At 40.8% G+C, this 21,498-nt stretch overlaps 1 protein-coding gene across 15 annotated transcripts in view; it reads left to right on the top strand.

The window, feature by feature from the left end:
* Nucleotides 1-21,498, top strand: part of CACNA1D (calcium voltage-gated channel subunit alpha1 D) — a 540,723-nt gene that overhangs the window by 325,027 nt on the left and 194,198 nt on the right. For all 15 annotated transcript variants that reach the window (XM_077452074.1, XM_077452065.1, XM_077452061.1 and 12 more), the window contains 6 exons: nucleotides 1,973-1,999; nucleotides 2,131-2,291; nucleotides 5,107-5,332; nucleotides 8,338-8,545; nucleotides 12,299-12,419; nucleotides 16,640-16,754. In XM_077452074.1, coding sequence (XP_077308200.1) covers nucleotides 1,973-1,999; nucleotides 2,131-2,291; nucleotides 5,107-5,332; nucleotides 8,338-8,545; nucleotides 12,299-12,419; nucleotides 16,640-16,754 — 858 coding nt within the window. The remainder of the gene's footprint in view (nucleotides 1-1,972; nucleotides 2,000-2,130; nucleotides 2,292-5,106; nucleotides 5,333-8,337; nucleotides 8,546-12,298; nucleotides 12,420-16,639; nucleotides 16,755-21,498) is intronic.

The raw sequence follows: 21,498 nt of genomic DNA, 5'->3' as shown, positions 1-21,498 counted from the left end.
TTATAACAAACGGACTTGGCCACACGCGGACACTCCGAAAGTCCGGCAATTTCTAACGTGATAACGTACAGCACGTACGACGGGATTAGAAAAAGGAAGTTCAATAGCCAGTAGCCAATAGCTTCCTTCTCGTACTTGCTTCAGAGCATGCGTCATTCTTAGTCCGCCGGACTAGCACACTGACGAATGGATTGTTCGCTGAAAGCCAAGTACGGCGGACAAATTTTGAGTCAAAACTACTTTCTAAGTCTGCCGGACTTTACGATGAAAAAGTCCGCTGGAGCCCACACACGATCGAATTGTCCGGTGTACTGTGGTCCGGTGGACTAAGTCTGCCGGACAATTCGATCGCGTGTACGCGGCATAAGAAACACTTGGATGCTTTTGTCACAGCAAAATAAACAAAAATCATATGCAGCACATCTCTTCAATGCATGCACATTTCCCAGTGAAGACTCTGCAAGTACAAAAAAATACCCATCGATCTGCCAGAAATGTGTTCAGGTCCTAAGTCCTGTGATAAGCTGACAGCAAACAGCTTTGTGGACTGAGCGGTGTCAGCCTACCCGATGTCTTTTGCTCAACTTTAATAGCCATTGAGATAACAAGTATGGAAAGGACATAGGAAAGCTCAGAATTTTTTTTTTTTGCACTTATCACTTATAAACAAATATAACATAAGGCTTTCAATGGTATATTTAACAGACCAAAGGGATCAAATAGAAAAGGTTTATAATTATAGATGTATATACACTTTAAGCATTTCTCAAACAATGGGGTTAATTTACTAAAACTGGAGAGTGCAAAATCGGGTGCAGCTCTGCATAGAAACTAATCAACTTCCAGATATTTTTGTCAAGTTGTAAGCTGATTGGCTACCATGCACAGCTGCACCAGATTTTGCACTCTCCGGTTTTGGTAAATCAATCCTAATGTCTTGCTTCTATGACTTCTAAACAACATACAGGTCATTACACACGAGGCATGCTCCATCCAGCTTGCAAATGAAAAATGTATGTGTCAAACCTGACGCTATAAAAGCAATCATTACCCCAACTAGAGTTTTGCTTTAAAAGAAAGCTTTCTGAGGCTGGGTTCACACTGCTGCGGTTATGAGAACCGGATGTGATTCGCACCGCACTGCAGTGCAAATCACATCCGATCTCTGTGCGATGCGAGTTCAGCCATACAGATAGTATGGCTGAATTCGCATCGCACCCGCCCCAAACTCGCACAGGACCCTTTTTTTGGTCCGCAGCAGAATCGGATCGCATGGGTGTTCACACCATGCGATCCGATTCCTGTCCGAGTTTGCAGATCGCACTGCGATATGCAAACTGATCTGGGGGTGTCATTAACGTTTCACTGACACTCCCAGCAGTTCGCATAGGGCAGTGTGAACTGCCGCCGGGAGGTATGCGATGCGGGAACCCGCCGCGGATTTGCGGCGTTCCCGCATCGCTGCAGTGTGAACCCAGCCTAAAGGGGAATTCTAGCTAGAGTGTGTTTTTTTTTTTTTTTTTTTTTTTTATTGGGTTGAATAGGTAAGGTTGGAATGGTGGGTTTTTGTTGCAGTCTTCGTTGTATTAGGGGGATTTCCCCACACTTTCTATCTTAGTGACCAAAAAGGAAGGAAGGTGAATTGTCACCGATGGGATGTACCAATCATAAACAAACAGATTTTTTATATTTTTCCACACTGCTAAAAATATTGTCATATTTCATTTTTAAAATACCCTCTTATTGCTTATTTTGGTGACTATACACTGAAGTGATAAGAAATCTACCCTGTTGGGGACACAGATAGCAATAACTTATTGGCAGAGCTTCTAACGCCAAAACTGGCTGCAATTTACTTTAAATCTCATTAGACTTTGTAGTGATAACGTCAGATTACGTGAACTTGTCTAACTGGGAAAGCTTTACTGTATTTCATATTTTTTTTTTTTCTCTCTCTTTTTTTTTTTTTTAGTCAGTCATTATCCAAGTCTAAATGCAGGTATGTAAACATTATATTCATTATTTATGTCCCTAGTTGTTCCTTGATAAATGGGCCTATATCATAATTAACTTTCAGTGCTTGAAGTCCTTAATGTCTTTTTGAATAATTCTATGATGATCTGTCTGTAGTCGGCGCTGGCGTCGATGGAATCGGTTCAACAGAAGAAGGTGCAGGGCTGCGGTGAAATCTGTTTCCTTTTACTGGTTGGTTATAATCTTGGTCTTTCTCAACACTCTGACCATCTCCTCTGAGCACTATAATCAACCAGATTGGCTAACACAAATACAAGGTACAATTCTATATATTATTATATTTTTCTACTGAAAGCAAATACAACTAAAAAAATATTCCTTCTAAAAAAAATATCCCTTCAAGTGGGGCTGTGCCTGCACTGCAAGGGTAAATTGCTAATTTTGGTTCAGGGGAACAATAAAATATTTTCTTACCTGATCCTGTGCTCCTCCCTGCAGCTAGACCGGAGCACGGGGAAGCACAATCTACCAGAAGAGTGGAGGATTAGGGAAATAAAATCGATTCCCCTCTTCTCCCCTAGACAAAACAAGCTATTAACCCTTACTGTGCAGGTGCACCCCACTGCAAGGGATCACTTTACATTTTCCCAGAGTTGGGCTGTAAAACTTGATAAATGGTTGTATGTAAAGAGAATGGATTGATGTATGAACAGAAGAAACACAATTTATGTAAATCATACCTAACCTGCTAGATGTTTTTCAGTAATTCCTTTTTAGGCCAGAAGTATTCAAGTAGATTTTAGTGGATATTGGGTGGGAGAGCTTGTTACAAAAAACTGGGCACAATCCCCAACGGGGAGCCAAAACTTGTAAAGAAAAAGTCCCATTGGCCCTCCACATGGGGAGACTATGGGGAATGTGGATTTTAGAGTGCCAAAAAATAACCAAAGTAACACTACACATAAAATAACAAATATATTTATATAAAGTTGAAAAGTGCAGTGAAAACTCCATAAAAGGTAATATCTCATAAATGTAGACATATACACTAACCCTCTGTACAACATAGAAGAGCTATTAGAGTGAAAAGCGTCAATCCATATACTTCTCGCTCTTTTCTGCTGCACAGACAATTATTGTACATGTCTACATTTATGAGATATTATCTTTTATTGAGTTTTTACTCCACTTTTCAACTTTATATCATTTTTTTATTTTATTTGTTGTGTTACTTTGGTTATTTTTTGGCACTTTAAAATCCCTATTCCCCATAGTCTCCCCATGTGGAGAGACAAGGGTACTTCTTCCTTACAAGTCAAGTAGATTTTAGTTTGCTAAAGCACCTTATATAAAAAAAAATAGATGGTTTGCATGTGTTAAAAAAAAAAAGTGTTATATTCATCAGAAGCCGATGCGACTGGGGGACAACACAGGAGCAGGGTTGGGGGATTGGGACAAAGATTTGCCACCCTATAACAGGAAGTGCTTGAACAAGGACCTTAAAGTAGAAGTTCTGGTTATACAACTTCCACCTTTTAAATTTTGCCACCCCCGATTGCCCTCACGCTGCATACAGTTAAGCACAAAATGCAATGTAATTACCTTTTTTTTCTCCACTTTCCTGTGCCATCACCTGACCAACTCCTCTGTGTGATGGCAGAGGGTCGTGGCTTTTCGGAAATGTGATTGCATAGGAAAACAAGGAAAAAAGGTATATACATAGCATTTTAGGCTTAACTATATGCAGCATGATAGGGAGCAAGGGCAGCAGCAGCATTTAAAAGGTGAATGTTATATAGCCTAAATCTCTACTTTAATGTCAGGATTGCCAGGTATTGTTTTTTGTTACATTCGAAATGTTGTTTATTGAGAAAATAGTAGTCATACAATCAGAGTACAGAAAACAAAATAAATACATTAGCAGTACTGTTATGTAGTCAAATCGATAAGCATATGGCAACACAGAGAAATACTCATTATGGAAGATGACAGATAATTTTGGAATGGAGAACCATTGGCAATGATATGCAGCACATCTACAAATACAGAGGTTTATAATGTGATGCACAACCCTCACCCAACACCAAGCCCAGGCTTAGGAACACGTGTCCAGGACAGCCAGCCAAAGGTCCTAGATCTTGTTATACTTGGCTGGGCACCCTCTATTAACATAAATATGTTTTTTTATATGGAAGGGTGGAGTTAACTTCATGGACCCAGTTTTGAAATGTAGGAGGCAATGCCTGCATCCAGGAGCGGCCAATTAATTTCCTGGCAACAAAGGAAGATGGTCCCATATTTATCTGGATTAGAGAATAAGCCTAGGAGACACAATTTCAGGTTTACTGTCAGGGGCGAACCTATTTTGTCATGCAAAAATTGGACCACTTGGAAACAATAACATTAACCGCTGGGCAATCCCATAGCATATGAAAAAGTCCCCCTGGGATCTGAACATCTAGGGCACATGGAAGAACGAGAGGGGTGATATCTGGTAACTTGTATACGGGTCACATAGGCTCTATGAAGAATACATAGCTGTATAAGATGATCAGAGATCTTAGGGGATACCACCTTACAGTTTTCTAATATTTCTTCCTAGTCCCCATCTTCCACGTCCCCCACATCCTGTGTCCATAGAGATTCATTCTCCTAAATTCATGTCCAGGGTAGGAAGAACTGATAATAATTGTCTGATAATTCTGGGAGAGGGTGAGGGAATTGAGTATCCTAAAATCGTGTCCAGGATGGAAAGACCAGGTATTGTTTAAATGAAAGCCACAGATTTATACATTTAGAAAATTCGATTTTAAATGATCAAACATGTTAAAGCTTCTATGAGATTTTAGTGATACATATATTTTAAAACTGATGGAATAAAATAGGATACACTGTACATTGATATCATGACAATAAGGTACTGCTAGTACTGAAACAGTTGAAATACATATATATTCAATGTTTCACCTTTCAAAGGATTTGTATTCTTGTACAGCTATAATACATACACACAGCCAGATAGATGACATTTACCAAATTCTGATAAAATCACAGAATCAGAAAGAAAATTGCATGCAATAGAATTATAGTGATAGAATTCTGTGTTATTCTAACCAAATGCCTGTTTTCCAGATATAGCAAATAAGGTCCTACTGGCCTGTTTCACCTGTGAGATGTTGGTAAAGATGTACAGTCTTGGCCTTCAGGCATACTTCGTCTCCCTCTTTAACCGGTTTGACTGCTTCGTGGTGTGTGGAGGCATAACTGAAACCATCTTAGTGGAGCTGGAGATTATGTCCCCTCTTGGAATATCTGTCTTTCGATGTGTCCGACTTCTGAGGATTTTTAAAGTCACCAGGTAACCTGACAAGTACGACCTGCAAATGCATTCTGTGGTCTTGTTTTCTCTTTCTTTAACTCACGGAAAGTGGGAAAAAAAATCGCTAGAAGGTACAGTATCTCACAAAAGTGAGTACACCCCTCACATTTTGGAAATATTTTATTATGATAATTATGATTATTTTATTATGTGACAGCACTGAAGAAATTACACTTTGCTACAATGCAAAGTAGTACGTGTACAGCTTGTATAACAGTGTAAATTTGCTCTCCCCTCAAAAAAACTCAACACACAGCCATTGACATCTAAATCGCTGGCAGCAAATGTGAGCACCCCCCTAAGTGAAAATGTCCAAATTGGGACCAAAATGTCAATATTTTGTGTGGACACCATTTGTTTCCAGCACTGCCTTTACCCTGTTGGGCATGGAGTTTACTGGAGCTTCACAGGTTGCTACTGGAGTCCTCTTCTACTCCTCCATGACGACATCACGGAGCTGGGGGATGCTAGATGCTAGACCATGCCGCAGCTCAGTTTCAGGGTCTTGGCAATCTTCTAATAGCCTAGGTCATCTTTATGTAGAGCAACAATTCTTTTTTTCAGCTCCTCAGAGAGTTCTTTACCATGAGGTGCCATGTTGAATTTCCAGCAGGCATGTACTGGCTTTTGCGATTACTGGGAGTTTTCCAGTGGGCCGATGGCTCAGTGGGCCGGTTTCAGTGACAGCCACCAGAGGCTAGGGGGTGACTTTTGGGGCTATAGCCCAGAATCTGGGGCCCATACCCCTGAGTCCCAGGGGTCCTCAACCACAGGACCGCAGCCCACTATCGGGCAATGGCCTCTCTGTACCCATGCGACGGGCAGCACGGGAGAGCCGGAGAGCAGGCAGGCAGCACGGGGAATGGCTCTCTGAGGACCCTGATGTAAGGGGGAGTTTCTCTGGGGACCCTGATGTAAGGGGGGACTCTCTGGGAACCTTTATGTAAGTGGGGGGCTCTTTGGGGACCCTGAAAAAAAAGCTGTTTATACTTACAGAGGAATGTTTTTACTTATGATCGCAATTGCTTATAGTTTATATATGCTGTTTTTGTTTGTGTTTGCAAAATTAAAGTGGGCTGTTCTGGATGAAGCCCATGGGCAAATTTTTGTCCCAGTCCAGCCTTGTAACCTTGACACCTTGTAACACTAACAAGTCACAAGACACCAGGGAGGAAAAATAGCTAATTGGGCCCAATTTAGACATTTTCACTTAGGAGTGTACTTACCTTTGTTGCCAGTGGTTTAGACATTAATGGCTGTGTGTTGAGTTATTTTAAATTTACACTGTTATACAAGCTGTACACTCACTACACAGCGGGCAGTCGGGGGGGGGGGGGGTCACAGTGGCGGCATTTGATGGGCACAAGTGGCGGCAGTTGATGGGCGCAAGTGGCTGCATATGATGGGCACAAGTGTCTGCATTTGACGGGCACAAGTGTCTGCATTTGACGGGCACAAGTGGCTGCATATGATGGGCACAAGTGGCTGCATATGATGGGCACAAGTGGCTGCATTTGATGGGCACAAGTGGCTGCATTTGATGGGCACAAATGGCTGCATATGATGGGCATCAGTGGCTGTATTTGATGGGCAAAAATTTCTGCATATGATAGGCAAAAGTGGCTGCATATTATGGGCCCAAATGGCTGCATTTGATGGGCACAAGTGGCTGCATTTGACAGGCACAAGTGGCTGCATTTGATGAGCACAACTGGCTGCATTTGATGAGTAGAAGTGGCTGCATACGACAGGCACAAGTGGCTGCATTTGACGGGCACAAGTGGCTGCATATGACGGGCACAAGTGGCTGCATATGACGGGCACAAGTGGCTGCATTTGAGGGGCACAAATGGCTCCATATGATGGGCATCAGTGGCTGTATTTGATGGGCACAAATTGCTGCATATGATAGGCAAAAGTGGCTGCATATGATGGGCCCAAATGGCTGCATTTGACGGGCACAAGTGGCTGCATTTGATGGGCACAAGTGGCTGCATTTGATGAGCACAACTGGCTGCATTTGATGAGTAAAAGTGGCTGCATACGACAGGCACAAGTGGCTGCATTTGACGGGCACAAGTGGCTGCATATGACGGGCACAAGAGGATTTTCTCTCTTATATCACAAATCTCTAGTAGGGAAGAGCTGAGGCTTGTCGAATCGTAGTCTGAACCCACCTGAGCGATCCCACCAAGAAGCTGACATTTTTACTGTGCAAGTCATAAGTGGCTGAGGCTTTCCTCTCCTAAGGACCCTAAGGCCCAGAGAAAGAGCTGATGGATTATAAATTAAGGCTATGTTATTTTACTTCAAGTTGCACCGGTGCCGGATTTTTACTTCAATGCCTCAGCCTCCCGTGCTTAGCCAGGTATTGTGACTTGCTTCCCGGCAGGATGCTTCAGGTGGGTTTGGACTAGGATCTGAACACACCTGAGCTCACCCCTACTCTCTATAATCCTCTAGATAGCACCAGAGAAAACTCAATGTAACAATCCACTTTACCTTCAGAAGTCTGATGCTCTGTATTCTGTGTTAAGTCATTATCCCTCCTTTCCCAATTAATTGGAATAATATGTTAATAGGTCAGCCAAAATGGTATCATGGGTGCCAATTGTTATTTATCTTAGAGGAACAGGAAGTGCCTCCACTGAACTGGCTCTGCTTGGTGACATTGGTGCTGGAACTGTGTGGGTGCCTCCAGGTGGTCAATCAATCCATCTGACAGTGCCTCCTATATACAGACAGTGCAGCGCACCCCTTTACTGGCTGGACCAAATATATCTGGCTCTGTTCTACTCTTGGTATGTCTCTATTACTATGATACCAGATATATTAAAGATGATGACTTGAGCCCCTTTATCACAGCATGATCCTCTCTTCAAATACAAAAATAGGTTACTTTGTATAATGCTCACATAGAGTCTAAGGGGGAAAGAGGAGGAAGAGTTAGCTTTCCTTATGGTAATGTTCTGTTTCTTTTTCAGGCACTGGGCTTCACTCAGCAATCTTGTAGCATCCCTATTAAATTCCATGAAATCTATTGCGTCTTTGTTACTCCTGCTGTTCCTCTTCATCATCATCTTCTCCTTGCTGGGGATGCAGCTCTTTGGTGGCAAGTTTAACTTTGATGAGACACAGACGAAAAGAAGCACTTTTGATAACTTTCCTCAGTCTCTTTTGACTGTATTTCAGGTAACAGACACCAATTTACCGGGAGTAACTTTGCTATTATAATATTATTGAAATGGCAATATATAACCTTTAAACATATTGCTTTTTACTAATAAAGCATTATTACTGAACTTCAGGCAATTATAAAAAGTTAATGACATTCATTTTTAAGCACATTATACAGTATATGCCTGGAATCTGTCTTTGTATTAGCTTCCTCTGTGCCCCTGAAAACCAGAATAATAATTATTAATAGATATGCTTTATATTTTTCAAATTTTCCAAACAATGTTACATTTGGTGGGTATTTTGCACTGTTTAAATAGTAATGTAAAATAGAGATGAGCAAATTAATACACAGTCCTCAGTGAACAGAACATTGAAAAATAAGTCCAACTCCAGCAAAAAAAGTTTTTTTGAACCTGTACTGTGCAAACTCTGTCCCAAAAAGGCAAGCAGAAAGCAAGCACGTAGTCACCATTTTTGCCTGTAGGTTCCCCGCAGCTGACTTTTTTGTCTTGTTTAATTATGTCACAGTGTCTCTGTGTAAAAGTGGCTATCATGGTAGACTAGCAGGGCTTTCCTTCCTTATATCAAGACTGAACCCCCCCCGCTAAAATTTGATACAATGACTGACTAAAGGTATATTCAAGAAGCACCACAAATCCACAGAATAAGCCCACTAATGATGCAGAAGGTAGATCCTTGCACTGCAGGTTCTCAACTACAGCTTTCTCTCCAGCAAGCCCTTAGGAAGGAAGTGATTTCAAGTCTCCCTCTAAGGCCGCGTACACACGGGCGGACTATCCGTCCAACTAAGTCCGTCAGACAATCCGACAGACAGTCCGTCCTACTTTTGAATGAACGGACTTGACCACACACGACGAACAGACAGTCCGCTGAAAGCTTGCGCGATGACGTGTACAGCACGTACGACGGGACTAGAAATACGACGTCCAATACCCTGCAATGCAACCTTCGGCCGTGTAAATCCTTTCTGAGCATGCGCCATACTTAGTCCGTCCAACTTGCCTACTCACGAGCGGACTGTCCGCTGAAACCAAGTTTGGACGGACAATATTACGGAAATTCCGAAAGACTTAGTCCGCCAGACTGTCCGCTGAAAAAGTCAGCTGAAGCCCACACACGAGCGGATTGTCCGCTGAAACACGTTTCAGCGGACCAAGTCCGTCAGACAGTCCGCCCGTGTGTACGCGGCCTAAGTCTTGCAGGGTTATTGCAGGGCTAACAATCTGAGGCATTGGTGCCATAGCTGAATAGCTAATCTCACATTACAGATGTACAGCTATTGGCCTGCAGAAGTGCCCAGGCAGACTCACATGCCAGGAAGTCCATTGCTATTGTTCAGAAGAACTTCAGTACAAAGAGAACACTTGCCAGGGTACTGTTGAGGCACAATTTACATTTCTATATATTTTTGTTCCTTATAGGATAGGAAAATCTCTTTTTGATTTAAGGTCCAGTTTGAGTTTAAGAGTTTATTTTTCTGTCTTTGACCCTGTTAGAGTCTTTCTTGCTTGGTAGCAACTGAAGTTTCAGCAGAATAGCAAGACAAAAACATCAATGAAAACCTAACTCATCCCACTCTATTAAAATAAATGCTTTTGTTGCTGTCTCTCCCAAATTACCCATCACCTCCTGTCCTTCGACCCCCATGTCAACAAGTGGTTCTAAGCTTTCCTGCTCTCTTCCCCACCCTCTCCACCTCAAAAAAAAAAGTTTTTGGTTCAAGATAGTCTATAAAGCTCAAATGTCATTATCTGCCAGGGGCGACATCTCATTATATTGACTTCATAAATCAGTTGAAATATATTTTTTTATATGTAGGCTTCTGACTTAGTTCTTTGTCCTTCTTCCATATCCATTCCTTCTTTTGTATGAATACGATTTATTGTTTCTATGAATAGCTTTATGATTTTTTTTCCAATTATCTTCTATTCTTAAAGAATGCTGTTGTTTTATTCAGGATAACAGCATATAAAACATATTCTTTTACCAGTAATTCAGAGCTAATGTTAAATATACACATGCACAGTTGTGTATTTTTAGAGCCATTTAGTGACTCTGAACAGAGCAAACACGGAATAGCTTTCTTTTTATAGCCACATTACTATTCCTGGTCTTTTTTAAGATCCATAACTCTCGATTGTCTCACTTGTAATGTTATTTTTGTGTTATATGAGATGTCTGTTTCGTGAAACAAAGCTTGATTTTATTTAGCCTACTCTCATTCTTTCGTCCACCATAATGGCTTGAATTCAGATGGATTGCACAAAGGATGAAAGATCATAGAATTAATTAGCTATAAACACAAACAAAGCACGCATACAGAGTAAGAATAGCTCTTGTCAACAGCTGTATTGTTTAGTAGAGTTTGCAAGACCAGGTAAGGGATAATTCATCTGTAGTGTACTATAAAGGTAGTATGACTTGTAATATACTTTGTGGGATATATCACTCCTGATAGGAGCCATATGGTGGGCATGCCAGCCAAAAAGCAAGTTGATCATTGCCTTGGGTGGTACTTTGTAGGGGCAGCAGGGAAACATTTATGCCTCGGGTTTCTCTTCTGCTTCTGTCTTTCATGCAGTAAATAGACAGGCACTGAGTGGTCATAATTACTGTAGTTAGCTGTCTTTTAAAATATATTCACAAATTAGGGACAGAACCATGGATGTGAATAAAAAAATTATTTTATTGGACTGACTTTAAATACTCCTCCAACTAAAACCAGTGGCTACAAGTCCCCCCCTACTCTTTTCTCATGTAGTGGGGGGGGGGGGTCCAGTGGAATGTTTTTTTTCATGTTTTGACCATATATATATATATGTGTGGCTGGCACCCGACTGTTCTCTCCTTTTTCTTCTTCTTCCTCCTCGCCCCCCCTTTTTTCTCTTCTTCCCATTACCCAGTTGGAAAGCTAAGCACCCCCATCTCCTTTTCTCTGTTACTGCGGGGAATTTTCCCCAGATCCGTGTTCTCCTATTTCCAGATTGAAAAAATTGTGTGACATCGCAACATTTGGTCCACGACCTTACCTAAATCTTCGATAATATCTTTTGCTATACATGTACAAATTGCCTTATGGTATTGTTGAAAGTTGGTATTTGTCATGCCTTTAGGCCTTATCTATTAACATTTTAGTGCAATTTTTTTTCTGTTCTTTCCAGTGATCGTGACTTGTATAACACATTTCTATTGATTTTTGTGATACAACCCTTGCTTAAATAAAGAATAAAAAATAAAAAATAAATATATAGTCACACGTCTTTCGAGTTCAACCAACTACAAACCTGAAGTTGATCCAGAGGAAAGCATGAACCAATATGCTCTAACAGGGAAAAAAAATCCTTCTTAAAATAAATTTTTACTCAAAACATTATAGTTTCAATTTATAGCTAAACTCCAGGCAATCAGCAAAATACAGTGTTCAAATACATATAAGAAGCTGTTTTACCTGCCTAGGGACAGCTCTACCAGACAGTAGAAGCAGATAGTGACTTTCTGGGATATTGGTCCTTTAATGGGGGAGTACCATCATCCCTTTATTTTAAACAAAAAAAGTCCATACAGTGACACGCATCCTGCACAGTGGCATTTCTTGGCTAGAATTAGCATACATGAATTAAGTAATGACATAACTCTATCATTAGAGATAGTCTTTAAGCAAAATATTGTTGCTTGTAATACATTTTTTTTTATAAGGATTATACATTGATCATGTTATAATTAACTATGAATATGTCTTTTTAGATACTAACGGGGGAAGACTGGAATGCTGTTATGTATGATGGTATTATTGCCTATGGTGGACCCTCATCTTCAGGAATGATTGTCTGCGTATACTTTATCATATTATTTATCTGTGGTAACTGTATCCTTCCTATCACACACAGTGAATTTTTTTCTGAACTGATTTTTCCAACTGTATTCTGAAACATCTGTATATGGTTCTTACAGGTCTACATAGATGGTCATGTGTATTGAAAGATATTTGTAAGGAGCAACTCATGTTTGAGCAATACCAATCTGCCAATACATACATCATACCTCCCAGTTTTAGACCTTGAGAATGAGGGCTGCTTGAGGGTTCCAGCACCAACACGCTGGCTTGTCCTGGAGAACAGACCTGGGATGAAAGATTAGCTTTTCTTTCCTGTCACTGGCTTTCATCAACGCCACTAACTGTGCTGACTGGCCGTGGCACGCTGCGATAATTGATTGGCGGCTTCCAGGCAAGTGGGCACAGGCTGCTGACAAAGCAGCTTGCAGTCAATGCAAACAGTATCAGTGTAACTACACTGGACCTGCAGCAGCCACCCACATGACTATCAGCAGGATTGTGGGAAACAGCCCAGATCAACAGTACGCTGGGATATTGTTGCAATCCCTGGATAGTCTTGGGGAATCTGGGATGGGTGGGAGGTATGCATACATACATACTGTATACAAGTCCTTTTGCAGTAAGGCCCTCCTTTTACTATTTTGTCGGGAGTGGCTGCTTGTACAAAGCCTACCAACTTAGGTGTCTTTCTTCTTTATGCTTTTAAAAAATAACATGTTGTTAATTTAATTTTTTTTTTAAATAGCTACCCTGGAAAACTAATTGGGATTTTTGGTTTACCTGTAAAATCCCTTTTCCCAGAGTAAATCACAAAACAAAATGCTTCCTTCTTAAGGGGCAAGAGTGTGCTTTTCCCCACAGTCACCTTCTGGATAAAGACATCCAAGGATGGTCCAAATAAGCATCCGCCATCAAAGGGCATCCTCTCGTTTTGCAGAGAATTGTCTCCAACCAGCACTTAAGGTAAAGGATCCTTCTTATGTGGACAGGCATGGTGCCCACATGTAAATGCTGCTTTTTGAAGTCTTCCAGGGCATCCATTGAGAAAATCAAGGTTGTCAGAAAGTCTTCCAGGAGCTGCCAAATGGCAATACCTCAGACATACAGGGCAAACGTAGGAACTGGTGTTCGTAATGACTGACTAGATTACCCGTTTATACATCTGTACCATAGCGCAAAAATCAAAGATTTTGGTAGCTCATAGAAACTGATTAAATGTTGGCTAAAATGTATGATCGTTTCAATGCTTTTTAATAAACGCAAAAGTAATTAGCTTGATTTAAATATTCTCATCAGTGTGTGATAATGTTCTCATTTGTTTGCAATTATATATGTATAGGAGGGTGGTCATATTTTCTCATTGTGAGCACAGGCTCTGCTTCCTGCTTTGCAGCACTACACAGTAGTTGTGCTGCACTGCTCATTCTCACAGTGGAGATCTATGGGGTTGATTTACTAAAACTGGAGAGTGCAAAATCTGTGCAGCTCGGCATAGAAACCAATTAACTTCCAGGTTTTTTTGTTGTCAAAACTTAAAGCGATTGTTACCCTAAAAGAAAAAAAAATAGATCCTGTTCCCTTAAAGCATGTTATACAGCACAGTGTTTATGCTGTATAATTTGGCCTCCTGTATCACCTAAAATACCTGGTTGATCCTAACAGTTTCTGCCCCCCCCCCACCTGTAAACTGACCACAGTTAATTGCGCCTGCTGAGCCCTTACACCGTGATCAGTTTACGTGCCTCCATTATTTGCAGCCCTGCTCTCTGCTCTCCTGTGTCTCCTCTAGTCTGTGAGCTGCCCCTCCGATCTCCTTGTAGCACCGTTCCGAGCAATGCAAACAAACACTGCCAGCCCTACTGCTAGTATAACCTGTCATATATACTGCATGTGGTTTTGTAAAATTCTTCTTCAAAATACCTTGTTCTTTCTCTCTGATCAGCGTTACGTGACCGCCCGTCGATCTCTTCCTCCGATGTAAACACTAGGGACGGCAAACTTCAGAGGGAGAGTAGCTCGACCCCTCCCTCCCTAGTACATGCATTGGAGGAAGAGAGAGACGGGCGGTCATGTGACCGCTGATCGGGGAGAAAGAATGAGGTATTTAGAAGATGAATTTAAAAAAACGGCATAAAGTATATACTAGTACAGAATATAATAGCAGTGGGGCTGGCAGTGCTTGTGTGCACTGCCTTAACAACCCCTAGAACAAGCTGAAGTTAGAAGCTGATTGGCTACCATGCTCAGCTGCACCAGATTTTGCACTCTCTAGTTTTAGCCCTGGTTCCATTGGTATGATTTGACATGTCAAATCGTATGTCAAATTGGCATCCTAATCGGTGCAACGCTGCATTTGCGGCTCCGCACCGATTTCAAAAAGTAGTTCCTGTACTACGTTTTTCAATTTCGGGCTGCAATTTACATTGACATCTGTACAGAAACCCGCACAGATGTCTCTGAGATCGCGGACGAAATTGGGACTGACATGCGGGAGTGAAATTGTGTGAGTTCGGCTGAACTCACATGGCTTCATTCCCACAGCTCAGTGTGAACCTGGGCTTAGTATATCAACCTCTGAGTCAGTTGACTCCTTGACAACAATGCATGACCCATATGTCTGATATTCTGGTTTAGCAGCTGTTAAAGTGAAAGTGTTCTTTGGCCATAATGTCAGGTGTGGGATCTATTCTAATTGCCACATTTGCAGCTCTCCCAGCAACACAAACTTTAGCTGGCCATACATCAAAGGAATTTCATTCACATGTAAATTCTGAAAAATTTTGCCAGAGCATTCGTACTTGCCATCAATGAGTCAACTGATTTTGTTTGAAAGCCCTTAAAATGTCCTGCTACCTAAAAAGAATCTCAGATATATTAAACAGTATTGTGTACTTAGAACGTGCGCATTACAATATGGATGTATTTTCCGCAATGAAAAAAATAAATTCTATCCTACTCATTAAAATTTTCTGATCAGAACGATGGAAAACAATTGTCGATGTGACCCCAATAACCATTAGGAAATTGAGAAAATTATATGAAATTCTAAATTGTTTATAGATTATTTAGAAATCTAAACAGTTATGTTAGTTGAAACTTTGGAAACATTTTGTTTAGACTGGTGGTCTTTAATGAGCCTGTATTTGTTAATTCTCACAATAAATGTTTGCAGAGTCAGTAATAAATCATTACTGAATGGCAGTACATTAAAACCTTGGATTGCGAGCATAATTTGTTCCAAAAGCATGCTTGTAATCCAAAGCACTTGTATATCAAAGCAAATTTCCGCATAAGAAATAATGGAAACTCAAATGATTCATTCTACAACCATTTATTCATAGGTCCTTCTGTTTATAAACCATATAAAAAGATTATAGTAATGTGATTGGTTGTGTAACCATAAAATGTCCATCCACAAATGGAAGCTTCCACAAGGAGATTAGAAGAAAAATTCAGCAGGAGCTACAGAGTATAAAAGAGAAGAGAGGTGCATCTAAGTGTACCTTCATTTAATGTAACTATATTCCTAGTTAAAGTGTTTGTATAGTCTTTTTTTTTTTACTTTTACCTACAGGTAAGCCTATAATAAGGCTTACCTGTAGGTAAAATTAATATCTCCTAAACCTGTATGATTTACGAGATATTTACTTTTCTCGCAGCTGCTGATGTCATGCGGCGCATGTGCTGTTAAGGCCCGGCTGAAGGTCCGGAAGAACTGCCAGACCTTGCCGGGAAAAAGACTCCTGCGTGCTTGAGTGACTTATCGCAGCTTAGGCCACTAACAGCGCCAGAGCCGCGATACCTGGAAGACACCCCGAGGCAACATGTCAGCTCCCTCAACGTGGATCGGGTGAGATACCGGCACCTCGGTCTAAGGTGAGTATTTCATAATGAGCTAGTATGCGCTGCATACTAGCTCATTATGCCTTTGCCTTGGATTTTTTTTTTTTTTTTTTTTAAGTATAGGTTTACTACTGCTTTAAATGCACCTCTCTTCACTTTTATACTCAGTTGTGACATGACGCTACTTGTATATCAAGCCATCACTTGTATGTCGAAAGTTAATAAAAAAAAATTAGCTTGTCTTGCAAAACACTCTCAAACCAAGTTACTCTCAAACCAAGGTTTTACTGTACTTGAAAATATCCATATTCAGGCTTCTAATTGCAAATATTTGTTTTGTTTATTGAAGCCCTTGGACGAGTTGACTATATATGAAAGGGTTACTTTCCTAAACCTTTGCATATCAGATATTCTACTAAATGTCTTCTTGGCCATTGCTGTGGATAACCTGGCAGATGCGGAGAGCCTAAACACTGCTCAGAAAGAGGCAGCCGAGGAAAAAGAGAAGAAAAAGAGTGCAAGGTATTGTGTGCTATAAGAAATGGTATTTCTTCTCAAGAAAACAGTCTGTCCTTCAGTTTCCTGGAATTTCTGTAGGCAGTCTTGAATATGTAATACATATATTTTACTCTTTTATCTGTAGTATATGGCTTATCCAATAATGAATACTCCTTTATATAGTTAAGGAATAAGAGCGCTTTTAAAACATTCAGTATGTTTTTATGTAGGCAAATCAAGCAAATATAGCATTGTACAGGTTTCTTTTTTTTTGTTTTCAGAGAACTCAACTGGATTCATAACTAGTTCTCGTTTTCTATTTTTTCTTAAGTCCCCGGTAGATATGACTACATCTTGAACAATATTAAAGAAAGAATCAATATAAACCCTCTAGATGTTGATGCTTTGTAGGTTGGCTCATGATTGGCTGGGAGGGGATCAGCAGGGATGCCTTAAACTGGCCATTGATACCTTGTTTTATCGATTAGCCAGAGCGGGAACAGCCATAGGTGCTGAAGCGGCTGAATTCTGATCCAGCAGCTTTATTCTTTGTTATCCTTTGGCACAATTCATTTTGTACATCTTTACTTTTTAAAAACAATTTTTTTTTTTTGATTGCAAAAAAGAAGAAGCAAAGTAGCCGTTTACATTAATAGCCAATATTTTATCGCAAAGGTTTTGTGATAAAAAAAGGTATTGAGGTTCTTTAAATAAGGAATCAATGGGGCAGATTTATTTATCATTTCAATCCTAAAGGTAAATTGGGTGAACTTAGCTTTACGATTAAAATGATAAATCAGTATATATACATTATTAAACTGGAGCTCCAGTCAAAGATTTTCATTTTTTGTAATCTGCAATTCAGGGTTAGATCCTCTTGTTTTGTTTTTGATAGTAATATTTGTACTGGTTTAAAAGATGTTTGCTCAAGTCTTGTAATGTCTGGCACAGAAATTGCTGTTTCTCAGTTGGGACGCTGTATAAAATCTACATACAAACAGAATGCAAAGATTTGCAATTCTCATAAACCCTTATTTTATTCACAATAGAAAATAGAAACGTATCAAACGTCTAAATGTAGAAAATTTACAATTTTATGAAAAAAATAAGGTAATTTTGAAATTGATGGCAGCAGCACGGCTCAAAAAAGTTGGGACAGGGCAACAAAAAGCTGGCAAAGTACAACCTCAATTCCATAAAAATTTAGGACAGGGTCCTGTTTACCATGCATCCCCTCTTTTAAAAGAAAAAAAACACTATGTCTGGTAACTGAAGAGACCAGTTGCTGGAATTTTGGCACAGGAGTTTTGTCCCATTCTTGCCTAACCATACATTGCTCTAAAACCCAGATATATGTTTCAGCATTGATGGTGCCTTTCCAGATATGCAAGCTGCCATTCCATACTCACTAATGCACCCCCATACCGTCAGAGATGCAGACCACCTTTGAACTGAGCACTGATAACCTGAGAGGTCCCTCTCCCCTTTTTAAACCCAATCATGTCACCGACCTTTTGCCAATTTACCTAATTAATTGCAAAATTTTCTATCAACTCTTCTTTGTTAGTTTCACTTACTTTGCCAGCTTTTTGTTGCCCTGTGCCAACTTTTTTGAGATGTTTTGCTGCCATACCTTATTTTTTTCTTTAAAATTTACATTTATTTTCAGTTTGAAATCACATTTGATATGTTTTCTACTGTGAATACAAAATGGGTTTATTAGATTTGCAAATCATTGCATTCTGTTTTTATATAGATTTTACACAGCATTTAAACTTTTTAGGAATTGGGGTTGTAAATCTTTCAGGAGGTACTTTAACCTCTTTAATGCCCCCTTTCCTGGAGGTGTTTCCTGGGCTTCCTGACCAAGTGATCACAGTGATTGACTGTCACAATGATCATGTGATCATGTGATCAGTAGCCTGTCCTACTGGCTCCCAATCATTTACATATAGTGATGTGACCAGGAGCTAGCAGCCCACTCACAGTGCTGGGGATGTGCAATTGAGCATGCTTCCTCCACAAAGCAGACACATTAATATGTTGCATAATGGAATAATGCCCCCCTCTATGCTGTCTCATTTGCATACAGCCAGTAGGAAGGGGTGAAATTACCCATGCTGTGGTTTCTCCCACCAAACTCTAGTAACTACTGTGTCTTGTAATGATGGAACCATAGCACCCATAGCACCATAGCACCCAGAGGAGGACCAGGTATCCACCAGAGGTGTTAGTAAATGGTGGTGGCCATAGTTGTACAAGAGAACAAAGATTTATTCTCGGAAAGGTATTCACTTTCTGCCTTTACAGGCTGCTTTTAGTTTTATTTCAGGCAGTTAGTAACTACGTCACTTTATATAGGAGGTCCAGTTGCACAGATGCGCTTGTTACCGAATGGAGGAGGGAGAAGGATTTCTGCAAAGGAAGTCCCAGCATCGGGGAGAACATTAGTGATTGGACACTGGATAGTGATTCCTAACCTGCTTAATCATTTTGATTCCAAATAATATTTGTTTGAGAATTTCATGTATTGCCTCATAGACATTGAATTGTTTCCTAATTCATGCAAAGTAGGCCAAATGTTAACATTGTTATCTAATGACAATGGACACCTTAAAGTGGGAGTATACGCCCATGGATGATTTTTACCTATAGGTACAGCAAATATCTCCTAAACATGCATGGTTCAGGAGATATTTACTTGTGAAGCCTCCGGCGACATCAGCAGCGGATGCATTTTGAAGGAATAGCATTACTTCAGAGCCCTGTGCTGTGAACAGCAGCTCCCATGTGCATGCGTGGGCTTGATGCCATCCAATCAAGGATTGGAGCCTGCCAACCCGGAAAGAAGACCGGACAAAGGAAGCACTGTCAGTGGTGACAGGGCGCCACTGAAATTCTATGTTTTAAGGTAAGTTTCACATAATGTGCTAATGTGCAAATCATACTAGCACATTATAACTTTGCCTTGCAGTTTTTAAAAAGAATAACACGGCTTACTACCACTTTAAAGTGCAAAATTGCTAAAAACCAATGTTTCTGTTTTTGGTAGATGCAGGGAAGTTAACACTGAACTGTGTCCTGGAGCTCCTCGACAACCACTGACATCTTTGGTCATTTTCATTGGGAGGGCCGAGATGATCATGCGTGGGAGTACATTCATCAAAATTGTACCCTGAGCTGAGCATGTGCAGCTCAGTGTACAGGATATGCATATGGGTGGGCTGGAAGTTAGAGTACCCAATGCAAGAGAGAAGCAAATACAGCCCAAAAGGAGTTGGCCATTATTGCATTTTCCAGAGTAGCAAGTATGATGACAATGATGCTTGCAGGACACAGTTGATGGCAGTAGTATTAACACGGATGGCAACAAGTGCAACAGCACATAGTAACATATGCCGTTAACAAACACAGTAGGCAGAATGATGAACTCTCCTCTCTGGCACAGAACAGTGTTCTGATAAAGATATTAGTGGCACAGGTGTAGCGTAAGGCATTGCAGCTAAGCCGGTTTGTACCAGGAGATAGCAGCACCCTAACGCAGATATGCGGGAGTATACCTTCTGGCACAACAACTTATGACCTACTTTACAGGGACGGCATCTGCTGGAGGGGTGGCTGACTGGCAGGCTGACACAGCAGTGTCTCAGTAAAAACAGACAGTTGAGCAAAGGAAGCCTTTGATATGTAAACACATAGCGCTCCAAAAACTATTCCCTTTGTTCTGTTCAAGTGATTGGGGCCACGCCACAACCGCATGAAATTCATATGGTTGTTGCAGGGGGTGCTGATCAATTTTCCTAGGTTATTGCTTGTGTAAATGAGTCCTGAAAATACATAAGGGTTGATTTACCAAAACTGGAGAGTGGAAAATCCGGTGCAGCTTTGCATAGAACCAATCAGCTTCCAGGTTTTATTGTCAAAGCTTAAAGCGGAGGTTCACACAAAAAGGTTCACACAAAAACCTCCGCTTTTCGGAACCCTCTCCCTCTCCGGTATCAAATTTGGCACCTTTCAGGGGGGAGGGGGGTGCAGATACCTGTCTAAGACAGGTATTTGTACCCACTTCCAGGCATAGACTCCCACGGGAGTCTACGCCTCTTACTGTCCCGCCCCGCTGTCTGCTGTTCAAAAAAAGGAACCATTCTCGTTGCGCTGCACAACTTGCGCATGCATAGGGACCCGGGAAGTCAAGCCGCAAGGCTTCATTTTCTGATTCCCATACCGAAGATGGCGATGGCAGCATCCGAGGACTGAGGGACGGTTCGGCCTCGGGTGCCCACATCGCTGGAACCTGGAACAGGTGAGTGTCCTTATTTTAAAAGTCAGCAGCTGCTGTATTTGACTTTTTAAAAATCAAAGACTCCCTCTTTGATTGAACAAGCTAAAATTAGAAGCTGATTGGTTACCATGCAGAGCTGCACCAGATTTTACTCGCGAATTTTAGTAAATCAATCCCATAGATTGATGCATTTTGTCTTTTAAACTGCCTTTATTATTTCATTGAAACAATTTGTTTTAATCTCTTCTAAGTGGCATATGAAAAAATAAATAAAAACTTTGCGCTGTTATTGCATATAATTTATATTATTTATCAGCTTGTAATTAGAAGGCATAATGACCACAAAACAGATCCCAAAGAAAGTAAGCTCTTCCGCGCAGCTGTCCCCCTCTGCTGTGACCTTATTCTGAGTGTGTTATCTCCGGAGGCTCAGGTAATCTCTTCAGAGACTTGCTGGGGCTATACACTGCTGAACTTGATAGGAAT

Source organism: Lithobates pipiens, unplaced genomic scaffold (assembly GCF_037356315.1).
Source record: "Lithobates pipiens isolate NorthernLeopardFrog02 unplaced genomic scaffold, aLitPip1_a1.2 Scaffold_23, whole genome shotgun sequence".
Taxonomy (NCBI): domain Eukaryota; kingdom Metazoa; phylum Chordata; class Amphibia; order Anura; family Ranidae; genus Lithobates; species Lithobates pipiens.
This window is presented reverse-complemented; position numbering and strand designations above follow the sequence as displayed.